This window comes from Myotis myotis, unplaced genomic scaffold (genome assembly GCF_014108235.1).
Source record: "Myotis myotis isolate mMyoMyo1 unplaced genomic scaffold, mMyoMyo1.p scaffold_m19_p_28, whole genome shotgun sequence".
Lineage (NCBI taxonomy): Eukaryota > Metazoa > Chordata > Mammalia > Chiroptera > Vespertilionidae > Myotis > Myotis myotis.
Window position 1 is genome coordinate 2,643,220 of NW_023416333.1, and position 15,858 is coordinate 2,659,077.

General features: G+C 49.3%; 2 protein-coding genes and 1 long non-coding RNA gene across 4 annotated transcripts in view; 2 read left to right on the forward strand and 1 right to left on the reverse strand.

Annotated features, from left to right (window-relative positions):
* Positions 1-15,858, forward strand: part of LOC118649276 (sialic acid-binding Ig-like lectin 5) — a 45,926-nt gene that overhangs the window by 9,639 nt on the left and 20,429 nt on the right. The gene's annotated exons all lie outside the window — the stretch shown is intronic.
* On the reverse strand, positions 3,875-9,529 carry LOC118649290 (sialic acid-binding Ig-like lectin 5). Its single transcript, XM_036296194.1, has 9 exons — positions 8,756-9,529; positions 8,299-8,676; positions 7,808-8,086; positions 7,449-7,556; positions 6,788-7,042; positions 6,418-6,702; positions 6,102-6,201; positions 5,026-5,092; positions 3,875-4,470 (listed from the first exon to the last, which is right to left on the reverse strand). Exons 1-9 carry the CDS (start codon positions 8,934-8,936, stop codon positions 4,288-4,290), a joined length of 1,836 nt encoding a protein of 611 aa, XP_036152087.1. The 5' UTR covers positions 8,937-9,529; the 3' UTR covers positions 3,875-4,287.
* LOC118649293 lies at positions 7,878-8,824 on the forward strand. The gene is made up of 3 exons (XR_004965588.1): positions 7,878-7,977; positions 8,206-8,329; positions 8,532-8,824. It is a non-coding gene; the product is annotated as an uncharacterized LOC118649293 (long non-coding RNA).

Below are 15,858 nucleotides of genomic sequence, written 5' to 3' on the forward strand. Positions count from 1 at the left end.
GAGACCACATTCACATAACCTTCAGTACAGTATATATGTTATAATTCTTCTATTATAATATTCATTATTATTGTTATCTCTAATTTACACATCAAAATTTATCCTTGATGTGTATAGGGGAAAAAAATCATACTATATATAAGGTTTGGTACTATCTGCGGTTTAAAGCATCCATTGGGGGGCTTGAGGCATAGCTCCCAGGGAGAAGGGGGACAATTGTACTTACAAGTCCTGGAGGACACACAACACGCCAAGGGCCACTCAGCAGGTAGAGAGACAGAGAGGACCTAGTGTCCAGCCTCTATTGGGGTGGAGGTGGTGGTGCCTAGGGTTTTGCAGATTCTCTGTTGGTGAACTTCAAACATAGGAGCAGGAATTAAAGTTCAGGAAGGGAAAAGCAGGGTCACTCAAGTGATCAGTTATCTAGGCCACCCAGAGCTTACTAAAAGGTAACTTCATGCCTTAGTCACTTCGGCCCGAGGACTGAAGAATCTTGGGCTCACTTCTGGTCAAGGGCATGTACCTTGGTTGCAGTTCCCTGTCCCCAGTAGAGGTGTGTGCGGGAGGCAATCAATCGGTGTGTCTCTCACATCGATGTTTCTCTCTGTCTTTCCTTCCCCCTTCCACTCTCTCTAAAAATCAATGGAAAATATCTTCAGGTGAGGATTAACAACAAAAAAAAGGGAACTTCATTAGAGGGGCAACCTGGCTGTTTATCTAGTTGGCAACATGGTTGCCTTTGAAATGGATGCCTTGTAAATCAATAGCTTAATGTCAGGCACTTACAATCAAAATAATTTATTGTGCCTTGGCCAGTGTGGCTCAGTTGGTTGGGGCATTGTCTCTAGTACACCGGAAGGTTGGGGGTTCAATTCCCGGTCAAGGCACATACCTACGTTTCAGCTTAGATTCTCAGTCGGGACACATATGGGAGACAACCAACTGATGTTTCTCTCTCACATCAATGTTTCTCTCTCTCTCTCTCTCTCTCTCTCTCTCTCTCTCTCTCTCTCTCCCCTTCTTTCTAAAAAATCAGGAACAATCTCCTCGGATGAGGATTAAAAAAAAGTTTATTGTTAGGCACTTACACTAGCCACAGTACTGCTGGTGAATTTTTGGCTGCATTCATTCTAGAACTTTCTTTAAAAAAAATTAGTTCAACTTTAGAGGAGAAAGGATATGCACTATTTCTTCAGTCCACCCCCTCTCAATTCAAGCCTGTCCAAGCACTCAGGTTTGAAGACATGAACGTGTGCACCAGATGAAAGCAAGCAAGGAGGTGTGGCCTCCAGGAGAGGGGTCTCAAATAGCAATGATTTTTGTACGAACCCGGCATGGAGGATTTAAGGAAAAAGGCCATGGGGAGAGGGTGAGTGAGTAGATCAATGGCGGGGGGAAAGTGCCTGTGACGTATTGTCTACAGCCCGGGAATCAGGAAGCGGGGTGTGTGTCGGAGAGAGTCAGGATCATCCCTCTTGTTTGTCCAAATGTGCCACCGAGACAGGAATCGGGAGGGCCTGTGGGAGGCGCTCTCGTACCCCCTGCAGTGCTGAGAGCCCTGCAGGAAACACTCTATGGTTACAGCAGAGCTCTATGGTCCTTTCAGCCCCGCCCTTAACTTCCGCTTCCCCTTCGGTAAACCGGGCTTCCTTCCTGCTTCTTCCCTGCTCTGTGGGTGCACATGGCTCACTGTAACTGTGTGGGCGGTGTCGCAACCTTTTCTTCTTCCCCGAATAAGTCCTTTTTGGTGATGAAATACCTGGTCAGCTTTGGTTATGACCCACGGGCTGTTGGGAAGATTCCCGTGGGGCCCTTCAGTGGGACAGAGAAGGGCTGGCGGGCAGGTTTGAAGACAGGAAGGTGTGCACCAGATGAAAGCAAGCGAGGAGGAGTGGCCTCCAGCAGAGGGGGTCTCAAATGGCCACGATTTTTGTACAAACCGTCGTGGAGGATTTAAGGAAAAAGGCCCCGGGGAGAGGGTGGGTGAGCCGATAAATGCCGGGGAAGGTGCCTGTGGTGTACTGTCTAAAGCCCGGGAGTCAGGAAGGGGCGTGTGTAGGAGAGAGTCAGGGTCAGCTCTCTGGCTTCTCCAAATGTGCCACCCAGACAGGAATCGGGATGGCCTGTGGGAGGCGCTGTCTTGCGCCCCCTGCAGTGCTGAGAGCCCTACAGCATACACTCTATGGTTACAGCAGAGCTCTATGGTCCTTTCAGCCCCGCCCCTTAACTTCCGCTTCCCCTCTAAAAAGGGCTTCCTTCCGGTTTCTCCCCCTTGCTCAATGTGTGCACGTGGCTCGCCATAACAAGGCAACGCTTTCTTTTTGCGTGAATACGTCCTTTTTGCCAGAGGCACCAACACCAGAGAGATGTGACTGGGCAACCCCCCGAGTCAGTGGGAGAGGGCTGCTCCTGACCTCCATCCTTGTCTCCTCCTGTAAATGAATTTGTACCAAAGACCTTGGCTGCGCTGTGAAAAGTCAATTTATTAAAGCAATGAAAGCATGCACCTTCATTGAAAAAGCAAAGCATGCAAACCTGTCGTAATTCATCCGGCTCGGAGCACAGATGGGCTTTTCTGGCCAATTTAGAAAAGTGAGCTGGTCTGAGGCTTTGTATACCTTCCTATCTATAGGTTTCAAAATTCCTTTGCTGAATATCTTGGTACAGATTCATTCTCAAGGTCCCTTTTAACGTTGGAGTGGCCTTCCCAGAATTCATGAGAAGCACCTGGCAGCTTTATCTTGCCAGGCCTTGAGACTGCTGGTGAAACACAGTAATCTCTCTTTTGTCAAACTGCTGTTTGAAATTCTCTGCTATTTTAGATGGTCCCTTGTTCTGTGAGTCAACTCTGCTATTCTTAGACATTCCCTTGTTCTGTGAATTAACTCTGCTCATTAGCTTCTGTAAACATATGCTTTTTAGCTTACTTGAATAATAGGGAAGATCAACTTAGCTGTCTGACCTTGTAGGCTAGGGACTGATACTCCCATACTCTCATGCCAGGTGTGTTAGTTATCTGAATAGAACTGTGTCGTACTCAAGGTTACAGGCTTCCTGCAAGATAGCTACTAAGCATACATGGGGCTCTTTGAAAACTTGCAAAGGTCCAGAAACTCTATATTTGGGAGACAAAGGGGCTAGGGGGGATATAAAGGGAGAACTTCCTCCATGTTGCTTTGCTCAGACTTCGGAAGCAGTCTGGGCCTGCTAGCGTAATAAAAGACTCCAAATTAATTGGCTCACTAAGGTGTCTTCTGTTAAGCTCGCTGATTTACAATATAACACTGTCTTCTCTGCTTAGGGAGCAAAACTGTCCTTTTCTTCCTTTCACCCCTTCCCCTCCCTTCCTGCATGCTCTCTTTAGGAAGGTTTTTAACCAATTTCTCTCAAGTGTCTTTGGCTGGAGAAGATATGGCTTGTTAGTTACAAGCTGGCTGCAAATTGCCCACACTGTCTAGCCTCCTTTAACTTTCCCATCTCAGTTTCCCTATTCATCCTGCCCTGGAACCCTGTACCATGTGTGGTGATGCAATACCTGGTCAGCTTTGGGTATAGTCCCCAAACTGTTGGCAAGATCCCCGTGGGGCCCTTAAATGAGACAAGAGAGGGACTGGTGGTCAGGAGGTGCTGGGAGAATGAACAGGTAAAAGTGAGGCCAGATGACCCCAGAGAAGTGGTAAGAAACTATTTCATGAACCAAATTCCAAGTCAGGAGGGTGGCCTATCCTTGGGGAGGCTTTGAAGCATTCTGGGAAGGAAAATGACACCAACAAGCTGTTACCCTGTCCACTGTGCCTGCTCACCCCTGGCTTCAGGAGCACTCGCCAGCAGGACCTTCCTGTTCGAAAAGAGACCAGCCAGTGCTGGGCGCATGTTTGTGACGGAACCAATGTTGGTTGATGTCCATGTGCTGATTTATTTAATCCAACAACCAGCTTTCAGCACAATGCATGCCCTCTGCACAGAATGGGACACTGAGCAATAGAGACATGAAGTCAATCACCACGTGATGACACTGCCTTGACGGCGGTCGCCAACCTTTCGGACCTCATGGACCACCAGTTGGCGACTGCTGCCTTGGGATGTGCTGAAGCCTGCGTTTGAGACCACATCTCTGTAATCCCGTCACCTGTCTTCTTTCTGCGCTGCTCATACAATTGTTAACGTTAATTGTGCCACAAGGCCGCCTCATGCTTCTGCGATGAGTCCCTGATTTCTTCCCCCCTGAGGGGCTGGGATGCCTCTGGCCAGGACCGAGCTCTGAGCGAGTCCTCATGTGCTTGTCTCCTAGATCTCCGAGTACTCGTTGATGCTGCTGGTGGCCTCCGGGTCCTCAGGTTCCTGTGGCTTCATCCCATGGAAGCTGAGATTGCCGTAGTAGACCTCCCAGTGTTCCTCTGACAGAGGGGGATCCTCTGTGGACAACCCTTGGTTTGGGGGCTTGTCTAGCCCAAGTTTTCGCTTGGAACCCTGAGTGAAGGAGAGTAGGGAGTCAGAGAAGAATAAGACAGCATGGTCCCGAGGGGAAGTTGGGCTGATGGAACAGTTTTCCAGTCATCCTCTTATTCCACACGCCTGTCTTATAAACTCAACTATTTGCCCCTTCAGTTAAAATTCTGTAATACTACAACTGATTAGACCATATGGAGGGCCTACTAATCACATTTCATCCTCACAGACACGCAGTAAGGATGATACTCTTATCCCCATTTACAGATGGGGAAACCGAGGTGAGGAGAGGTGAAGTAACATGCCCACAATGGGTAGAAAGTAACAGTTTTGGGGAGATGATTCTGGCAGCCTGGGCCTATCAGAGTGGTGAGGTGGGCTCAGTGATCAGCAGGCCTGAGGCAGGAAGCTGACCATGGGCTTTGGGAGGTGAAGGGGAGAAGTCGACTCCCAGCTGCCTGTCTAGCTGACCACAGAGGAGCGGGTGTGGGGAACTGCTCAGGAGCTCAGTGTGGCCTCCTTGAATGGACATGTCCCGCCCCCCTGACCCGCATGAGGAGACACCCTATCACTCACCCAGGTGACTGTGCCCATGACAGGCTCTTCATCATTTGTGACCTTTGGTCTCCTGGTTGCTTTCCTCCTGTGGGGACAACAAAGGCATCCAGGCCCTGAGGCCAGACTCGGAGACCCTCCTGACATGCAGGTGAGGGTCCCGTCCCCCTGGATGCCCAGGGGTTTGGCCAAGACTGAATGTGCATCACCGAGGCCCCTCTCACACGCAGAGACTTGTGCACGAGCCATCATCAGAGTGATTCATGGCAGCCAAAACATCCAAGCAACCCAAATGTTCAATGAATGAACAGACAAATAAAATGTGCCCCATCCATATCATGGAATATATTTGTAAATAAAAGCAATGCAGTGCTGACACATGAACCTTGGAAATCTCAGGCTACATGAAAGAAGTCAGTCATAAAAAACATGTATTTTATAATTGCATTTATATGGAAGATCAGAATGGGCAAATCTGGAGAAACAAGAAATAGTGGTTGCGTGGGGCTGGGGGAGGATGGAGGCGGATGACAATGAATGGATGTGGAGTTTCTATTTTATTTTATTTTGTTAATCCTCACATGAGTATATTTTTTCCATTGATTTTTTGAGAAAATAGAAGTGAGGGAGGGATGGGAGGGGGTGGAAAAGAGAAATAGAAAGAAACATTGATGTGAGAGAGACATATGAATTGGTTGCCTCCTGCACGTGCCCCAACCACGGCCAGGGACCAAACCTGCAACCCAGGTTCTGCCCTTGATCAGAAATCAACCCAGGATCCTTCGGTCACAGTTTGACTCTTAACCACTGAGCAATGCCTGCCGGGGCTGGCGTTTCTACGTTTTCATTTTGGGCCAATGAAAAAAAATTCTTTAAATTGATTGTGGTGTTGGGTGTACAGCTCTGTGACTGAACTAGGGTCACTGAACTGTGCACTTTAAATACATGGAAATGTCACCGTGAAAAAGCGGCCGCTCCCTCTCCCCACAGAAATGTCCCCTCTGGATGTACTAAGCTCTGTTTTTGTGAAATTCAGCGACATCTCAGGGCGCTCCCTACCACACAGTTCCCTGCGCCTCCCTGCTCCAGAGGCTCACCTGCAAAAGGAGAGGAGACACAAACACAGGGACAGCAGGGCCAGGGCTCCAGCACCTCCGAGAGCCGCAGGGACCACTCCCGCCTGGACCGCCGCCTTCCCTGCAGAGAACAGGGGCGTGAGACACCCACTCGCGGGACTCGGTCTCTCCTCTTTCCCACCTCCTCCCAGAACCCGCTGTCGGTTCAGTTCAGGCAGGAGATGCAGGGCCCTGTCCTAGCAATCCCCCCTGTCCAGGCCACAGCCCCCTCCCCCAGCCCCACCCTCTCTCTGACCCACTCCTTTCTCAGTGGCCTCTGCCCCCAGCATGCCCTGACCTGGCAGCAGCAGGACAGAGGCGCTCTGGGCCCCGTGCACATTCCGGGCCTCGCAGCTGAGTCTGAGGTCACGGCTGAGCCCCTCATGGAGGACCAGGGAGCTGTTGGTCCAGGGCCCCTCTGAGCTGGAGGTGACCACGTGGGAGGCGTTGCCATGGTTCCCCTCCAGCAGCCCCGCCCCCAGCCGCCAGCGCAGGGAGGGGGCCGGCTGGGCCCTGGAGGAGCAGCTGCAGTGCAGACCCTGGTCCTCCCAGGAGCAGGAGGGTCCCAGCAGCTGCGGGGGGTCTGTGGGGAGCGAGGAGAAGGGTCAGCGGTGCCTCCAATCTCCCCAGAACCCAGCTGTCCTGCCCCCTGGGGTCTCCCCACTCACAGGCCACGGAGAGGCTGAGGGAGACACTGTGGGAGCCCAGCGGGTGCCGAGCTTGGCAGGTGAACTCTCCTTCCTGTGCAGGCCCCACGCGAGGCAGCTCCAGGATCGCGGTGCTGGAGAGGGGGGTGGCGTTCAGGCCTGGGGACCCCCGGAACCAGCTCAGCTCGGCAGGGGGGTTGCTGTCAGCCACACAGCGCAGCCTCAGGGCCTCTTCCTCCAGGATGGAAAGGGAAGTGGCCTGCAGAATCTTGAGGTCTTTGGGTAGAGAAATGAAGACAAGGGGAGGGAGAGGAGGAGGGGGAGGGGGAGGGGGAACTCAGGTACAGGCACCCGCCAACAGGATGTAAGCGAGGAAGCATGATAATTTTAGTCCTTGCCCTTCCCCAGTCTGATCCCATTCACACTCAGATTCCCCCCTCTGCTCCACTATGGTCCGGAGGGGCAGGTCCCAGTCCAGAGAGGCGAGGTTCTTTCCTATCTGTGACATTTCTTTTAAAAAATATGTTTTTATTGATTTTTAGAGAGAGAGAAAGAGAGGAAGGGAGAGGGGTAGAGGGATGGAAAGATGGATGAGAAACGTTATCAATAGGCTGCCTCCTGCACACCCCTGACTGGGGATAGAGCCCGCCACCCAGGCATGTGCCCTGACTGAGATTCTAACCTGTGACCTCTTGGTTCCTGGGTTGAAGCTCAACTTCTGAGCCACACTGGCCAGGCCTAGCTGTGGCATTTCTGAAGGTGATGCCTACGGTGAGATTCTGTGGGGCATCTGGGATAGAAAAATATGGCCCCAGTTCAGAGGGGAGGAGTGGGATGGAGGACACCCCTAACGCCAAGGAGGGAACTGGGAAGGGGGGAGGGCTGTCCTTCTGACCCCCTCCCCACCTACAGGCAGATCCATGTCTGGGTGTTCTCAGGTTAGCTCAGCCTCCTGCACACACACACACACACACACACACACACACACACACTCGCCAGTGCCATTACCAACACAGACCCAGCCTCCCTTCCAACACTCACAGGAGACATTGAGCCAGATGGTTCTCTGTGTGGTCCACTGGGACCCTTCCCGTTTCACCTGACAGGTGAGGTTGGTGCCATGGTCCCCGGGCCTCGGGGTGAAGGTGAGCACTGTGGAGCTGAGGTTCTGGGGGTCCAGTGAGTCCACAGCGACTCCCTCCCAGGAGAAGGTGAGAGATCGTCCCCCTTTGCAGGCCCCTGACAGGCTGCAGGCCAGCTGTGTGGGGCGGCCGGACTCTAGGGGCTCCCGTACACGGATGTGGGGTCTCTCTGTCAGGGCTGCGGGGGAGAAAGGCAGGTGCCTGGGCTCCAGGGGTGGGGACTCAGAGTGGGACCCTGAGAGAGGCCCTGCCTTGGGCTGAGCTCACCCAGGCCCTGTGTCCCTTCCGACCATCCAGGGCCCAAGGCCTGGACAGGGAGTGACCCAGTGTCCTGTCTTGTTCCAAGAACAAGTTCCACATCTCAGACTTCTCTCCGGGGCCCTGCCTTACCTGTCACCTGCAAATTCAGCATCTTCTCTTTGTAAGTATATTTCATACTTTCTCTCTCCATTCGGAAGATGTATATTTTTGCGTCACTCCTCCTGGCATCTCTGATGTGCAGGGAACAGTTGTTGTTCCTGGTGTCTGGGAGGAGGAAACGGCCTTTTGTCTCTTCCTTTGCTGGTTTATTTGGGTCGTTTGATGCCACAGGCTTACTGTACTGCATGTTGTCTTCTTTCCAGTACCAATAGGTGTAGAATTTGCTAGAGGAAGACCATGAACTCCAGGGGTAGGAGAAGGAGCAGGGCACGTGGATGCACAGACCCTCCTGCACCGTCATGGATTCCTGCACTTGGAGCTCAAAGCCTGACTGCTGCTGCAGCGACCCTGAGAGAGGGAGACAGAGGCTCAGATGCAGCCCCATCCCTCTCCCACTTCCTCATCCCCCGTCCCTTGGCCCACTCACCCCCCCACAGCAGGGGCAGCAGCAACAGGGGCACCATGTCTGCCTCTCTCATCATAGAGTAGGTCCAGGTCCCTGTGTCAGGGAGGGAAATGTCAGCTCTGGGGTGGAGCTGAGGATTCCCCAACAGGAAGCCCAGGGGGAGAGACTGTGGATAGTCCTGGAAGGGGAACTTGGCCTCCATAGTAGTTGGGGGGTGTGGTGGCTGAGAAATTTTCCTACCTCCCCTCCCCGCTCCTGAGCCTGCAGGTAAATATACTGAGGCCCCAGAGGTTCAGAGGCATGTCCAGATGTGAATCTGAAAGTGACCCCCTTACAGATGAGGTGTAAGTCGAGAAGGTGGTCCCCCAGGGGGCCACCGTGGTCATCACTGGTCCTGGAGACTCAGGGGATCCACCCTCCAGCTGAAACCATTGTGTAAAAGGGTAATTTTAAAATTTCTTCACATCACTCAAATGCCGGAAAGAAGGAATTTAGACTCAACTCTCATGGAGGGTGGAACCCAGGGGAAAAGCTGACGCCTTTCGGGGCACATGGGAAGCACAAATGTGGGTCTCCCAGGGTCTGAGGGACAGCGACAGCGCACAGGCCCCGTCAGAACGGGATGTGTGAAGGCAGATCGCACCCCTTCAGGGGGAGCCTCAGAGGTTGGACCTCCACACGACAGCAAATTTGCCACCTTACAGCTCAGGAAGCTCCACCTTCAGGGCCCCTCACCTGCTCAGTCCCTTTTCAAAGCCCAGCAGGGGCTCGAGTGATGTGTGGACATAACCTGCAATCCTACTGCTCTTTTATGAAAAAAAGAAACTTGACCAATGTTTCCCCAAATATGACAATGATGTGAAACACTTCAGACATTCCCAGTGACAAGTTGTGCAATTGAAATAAGTTCCTCAAACTGTACAGAAGAAAAAAAATTTCTCTCAACCACGCTGAGGACACACAGAAATCTCTTTCTATTCTCTATGCTATATACATATACTATTATAACAATTAATAATGTTTCTTAGTGTGATATTAACACATATTAGTATATGACAGGATTATTGTCCTATAAAGAGTCCATCAAATGTATGTCAAAAAATGTGGGGAGAGTGTTATGCAGGTGTTGTAGAAAGGTATGCCATAATACTAATAAAAAAGGTCTGTAATTTTTCAGAATTGTCTTATTTTTGGTTCTCAGAATTGTAGCTTTTATGACATGATGTGTGTTCTCATTTCAGAAAAATTCATGTGTGCCGCCACATTGTGTATTAGTTTTGAAATAGTGATCTCAACATTTGTACAAATATCAAGCCCCACAAAACCAGGTCTTTCCCTGCCTCAGGTGCAGACAAAAAAGAGGTAACCAGCTCCACCCACCCGTGTATTACAATGACCACCCACCGAGACTCCTCACGGATTACAATGAAGATTGTCCAGTGCAAACAGCGGACTAAAGAAAGCACGATTTCCATGGCTGTGCCCACAATTCCTATCACTGAACCATGTAGCAAATCTCAAGCTGGGATACAAAAAAGACAAGAAGTAAGTGTTGGCAAGAATGTTCAGAAAGAGAACCCCCTTGCACTGTGGGAATGTAAATTGGGGCAGCCACTGTGTACTAGTACATCAGTATGGCAGTTCCTCAAAAATTATAAATAGAGCTGCCACAGGACCCAGCAACACCCCTTCTGGGTAATTGTTTGGGAGAAATGAATACACGAACTTGAAGAGATGCATGTCCGCCCATGTTCACTTTGGCATCTTCTGCAATAGCCAAGATGCGGAAGCATCTTCAGTGCCCATCTATAAATGAGTGGGTGAAGAAATGGTACATGTACAATGGAATATTATTCTGTCATAAAAAAGGAAAACCTGTCATTTGCAACAACATGGATGACCATGAAGGCATTATAAGTGAAGTAAATCAGACAGAGAAAGACAAATACCGTATGATCTCACTTAGGTGTGGAAAGTTTGAAAAAATCAAACTCATAGATACAGAGAATACTCTGATGGCTGCCAGAGGCAGAGGGGGTTGGGGTAGGAAAAGGTCAACATTTTTAGTTATAAGATAATTAATTCATGAGGACATAGTATGTGGGGAGCTGAAATAGGGTTAAGCCTCGGACTGACCTGTTGGCAAAGTCACAAACAGGTCTTCCGAGTCTTAAACAACCCAATCTGAGAGGTGGCTGCTGATTTACATGCACTGTCATTTAAAAAATAAAAAAGGGGGAATTTGATGGAAGCCGGTACATCCTTGCTGCTTGACACAGTCGCTGCAGGGAAGAAACATCTGCACAGCATATGTTTCAAGGGACCTGGGTATATGGCATACTGTTCTTAATATGTTTGCTCCCCTTCTTAGTGCTATGTGTTTTAACCAAGGTCACCTCTCCGAGAAAGGTGGTTTCCCCAGGTGGGTATTTTTCCCTATTGTTAGGGATTAACAGGACTAAGGAAGGGAATCAGTTAAACCCCTTAACTAAGTGCCAGGCGGGTAATTAATCACTTTAACTATGAACAATCACACTTAAGCTACATAATCTTTACTTAGGATAATCTCCTTCAGTTACTTCCTTGTAGCTTAACAGAACAATAGAGTAGTGACCTTGGAATGGAGATAACAAATGCCCTAACCTTTGGAATAGAATGGATAGGATTAAAATCAACTGGTATAAATACAGATGTAACAGGAAAATAAAGGCTGAACCTGGCTAGAACCTGGTTAGAGAACCTGGCTAGGCTGCTGATCAACTGAACGCTTTCTCCATGTCATTCCTTCTTCACCGACTCCGTCCACACCTTTGGGAATCCCTGGACCTGCTGGGGCTGGACCCCAACAATATTATGCAGCATGGTGACTGTAGCTAATAATAGTATGTGTTGATATTATGAACTATAGTAATATAGTTAATAATACTGTGTTGAATATCTGAAAATTGCTAAGAGAAAAATTGTTACAAGTTCTCATCATAAGTTTTCCCATAAGGGGAAAAAAATGTGTAACACTATGTGGTGGTGGAAATTAACAAGAATTTTAACAGCTTGTGGTGGGCCATTCACAATTTGGAACTAGCAAAAAGTTATAGGTCAATTATATCTCAATTATCTTATATAATAAATGTCCAGCGACTGAACAGTGGAATGACCAGAATGACTGTGGATCCTTGCCCTGGCTGACCCAGCCCCTCAGTGGTTCCCCCAGAACTGATCTGGGGGTGGAGCCAGCTGGAAAATGGCCTGCAGCTCCTCACCTTGGCTGGCCCCACCACCAGTCGGCCCCCATCAGGGCTGGCCAGATGGCCCCCACCAGTGCACGAATTCGTGCACCGGACCTCTAGTATACCTATAAACTCAGGCTGGGTACTTTGATTAGAGTTAGGACATCCAAACTGTGTTCCCTTTCTGCTCCATTTGTGTTCCAACACGGGCACAACAAATTCCTTACATTAAATTCCCGCTGCTGAAATACATAGTGGTGCTTCTGTAGTTTCTCGCTGGCCCTTGACTGATTAAATCTCAACAAGTAAAACAATGAGGACTGGGTGATTTCAAATGCCTTCATGATAAAACTCACAGTCCACTACACAGAATTTCTCTAACGAGACAGAGGGTGTCTCCAGCAAATACCACACCTAATGCAGTAGTAGCATTGGGTCATAGAAAGGCAATAAGAATAAAGCTTTGAAAATTGAAAACAAAGTGTTTTTTTTCATAAATGATTTCATATATAGAAAAATCCCCAAGTATATAATGGATATATTTGGGAAGTTAATAAGAGAGTTAGCAAGGTTGCTAGAGACAAAATCAAATTAGAAAAAAATCAAATGCATGCCTATGTCACAGCAGTAAACAAAAATTAGGATGTTGTAAAAGATGCCATTGACAATAGTATGGACAATTATTAGATACCTGGAATATATCTATTCAGGCATGGACTCTGTCATCAACGTATTTAAGAAAATAGATGCTAAAATAGGGACTGTCATGTGTCAAAATGTAACACAAAAAAAGAACCAGGCAGAATGGAATGACTAACCCTCCTGCTGTGAACAGCTATCAAACCAGATACAACATGGTTGACAATTGTCTCCGCCTTGCTCCAGGTGTAGCTCTTCCTCCCAATCGCCTTCCGTGATGACCAACACCAAGCCCCCCACCAGCCACCGGCTGTGTGCCCACCGAGGCAACAGCTTCCCCCAGGACTTTCTGTGAGCTTCCCCTTTCGACTCCCACGTTGGGGGCTGGACATCTTGGCTTTTCACATTTTCACAAATAAAATGCTGGCTTCAGCACATCCGAAGGCACTGTCATCAAGTGACTCATGCGTTTCTCTGTTCCTCAATTTCCCATTGTGTACAGCAGAGACCATGCATCCTACTCAGAGCTGGTCGTGAGCGTTGAAGAAGTTTTACACACGCAAATGAACCAAGAGACATCACGTGGCGAGTGCCCAGGGCTGGCTGGTCTCCCTTTTTATTTTTAAACAGGAAGGTCCTGCTGGCAAGTTCTCCTGAAGCCGGAAGTGAGCCGGCCCAGTGGAGAGGGGGACGCTTGTTGGTGTCATTTTCCATCCCAGACTCTTCAAAGCCTCCGCAGGGAAAGACCAGCATCCCGACCTGGCATTCGGCTCATGATGAGGCATCTTGTCGTCTCTCCGCGGTCATCTCGCCTCACTTTACCTGTTCATTCTCCCAGCACCTCCTGCCCGTCAGCCCTTCTCTGTCCCACTGAAGGGCCCCACAGGAATCTTTCCAACAGCCCGTGCGCCGTAACCAGAGCTGACCAGGTATTTCATCACCAAAAAGGACTTATTCGGGTCAGAAGAAAAGGTTGCAACGCCCTCCACACAGTTATGGGGAGCCATGTGCACGCATTGCTGGGAAGCAGCAGGAAGGAATCCCGTTTTACCGAAGGGGAAGCGGAAGTTAAGGGGCGGGGCTGAAAGGACCATAGAGCTCTGCTGTAACCATAGAGTGTTTCCTGTAGGGCTCTCAGCGCTGCAGGGGGTGCGAGAGCGCCTCCCACAGGTCCTCCCGATTCCTGTCTGGGTGGCCCATTAGGACAAGCCAGAGAGCTGACCCTGACTGTCTCCTACACACACCCCTTCCCGACTCCCGGGCTTTAGACAATACATCACAGGCACCTTTCCCTGGCATTGATCTACTCACTCACCCTTTCCTCGTGGCTTTTGTTCCTTCAATCTTCCATGAAAGTCTTTGCAATAGCAGATCACTCTCCTAGAGTGCATGCGTCCTTGCTTGCATCTGGCAAACACCATTCTGTCCTCCAAACGTGAGTTCTTGGAGGGACGTGGGTTGAGAGGGTGGACTGAAGAAAGAGCGCATACAACACAGCAGCCAAAAACTCAGTGCTACGGCACAGGCGCCTAAGAATAAGCTCTTTATCATAAGTGGGTGACACTAAGCTATGGGTCGCTCCCATGTCAAAGGCATCCATCTGGATGAAGACCAGGCTGTCCCACCCATGAAGTTCCCTTTTAGAAAGTCGTGGGTGACCTACATAACTGACTGCTTGCACTAGCCCGCTTTTCCTTCCTTGAACTTTAATTCCTGCTCTTCTGCTTTAAATTCACCAAGAAAGAACCTGCAAAATCCTGGGCACCCCACTCTCCTCCCCAATAGAGGCTGAACACTAGGTCCTCTCTGTTTCTCTACCTGTGACCCTGCTGAGTGGCCCTTGGTGTGTTGTGTGTCCTCCAGGACTTGTAAGTACAATTGTCCCCCTTCTTCACAGGAGATATGTCCCAAGACCCCCTGTGGATGTTTTAAACCACAGATAGTACCAAACCTTATATATAGTACTAGAGGCCTCCACGATGCACTAAAATTTGTGCAAGAGTAGGCCTTCCTTCTCCCAGCTGCAAGCACCGGCTTCCCTCTGGCACCTGGGACCCAGGCTGGCTTCCCTCAGGCCACCTGCAGGCACACGGGACCTGGGCTGGCTTCCCCCGGGTCACCCGCAGGCACCTGGGACCTGGTTGGCTTTCCTCCAGCCCTGGCTTCATCAGGAAGGACATCCAGAAGGACGTCCGAATGATGTCTGGTCTAATTAGTATATTACCCTTTTATTATTATAGATGATTCCCCCCCACACACACACCAAGGATAAATTTTGATGTATAAATTAGAGATGAACAATAATAACGAATATTATAATGGAAGAATTATAACATATATACTGTACTGAAGGTTATGTGAATGTGGTCTCTCCCTCTCTCAAAATATCCCCTGATACTCTACTCACCTCCTCCTGCTCTGATGTGAGATGACACCCAGTGCCTCCATGATGGGCTGAAGGGCAATGAATGGCATAGGCATTGTGATGCAGCCTTAGGCTCCTATAGTTGTGACTTCAACACAAGCACCATGGCACCAGGACAGTTGATTTGACCTAGACGGCTTCTAAGTGACTAACAAGTGGGTAGTGTATACAGCATGGAGACACTGGGCAAAGTAGGCACGGTTCACCTTTCGGCAGGACAGACTGGCACAGTGTGAGATTCATCATACTATTCAGAACACTGAGAAATTTAAAACTTATGAATTGTTTATTTCTGAAATTTTTCATTTTCAGACCTGACCATGGGTAACAGAAACTGTGGAAATCACACCTGCAGAAAAGGGCTGTGGGAGCCACTGTGAGAAACCTGTTTTTTCCAAGTTCCCATGTGGTTGTTGATGACACGTGTCCTATAATCACAGCAAAAACCACCAGGGCTGGTCCAGCCACAACACTGGCTATGGTGGCCACAAGCAGTATGGGCCCAGGTTACTGCCCCAGTGAACAAAACAAACACCAAACCCAGATAAGTTATTTCCTAAATGTTAGAAAGTGGCCCTGAGGAAAGAAGTGGGCATTCACAGTGTGGGACTAGAAGGGCATTGCCCCCCCATGCACTACACAAACCCCATTCTCAGTGTGGTAGAAGTTGATTTGTGACTCTGCTTTTGGTGGTAACAGGTTACATCATTCTATTCCAGACTTTTGCTGGAAATAGCAAAACCCTTGGGAGGGGATGTGAATATAAAAAATAAAATCCCTTATTATAAATGTATAAAATAAGGGAAAATAAAATTAAATGGAACCTTATTAGG

Bases quoted from the DNA above. Each gene is read 5' to 3' on its own strand.
- LOC118649290 (XM_036296194.1), bottom strand. From the start codon at position 8,936: ATGGAGGCCAAGTTCCCCTTCCAGGACTATCCACAGTCTCTCCCCCTG. The intron at 8,677-8,755 runs GTGAGTGGGCCA...TCCCTCTCTCAG, and splicing joins GCTGCCCCTGCTGTGGGGGG to GGTCGCTGCAGCAGCAGTCA. The intron at 7,043-7,448 runs GTTAGAATCTCA...CTCTACCCAAAG, and splicing joins CAGGAACCAAGAGGTCACAG to ACCTCAAGATTCTGCAGGCC.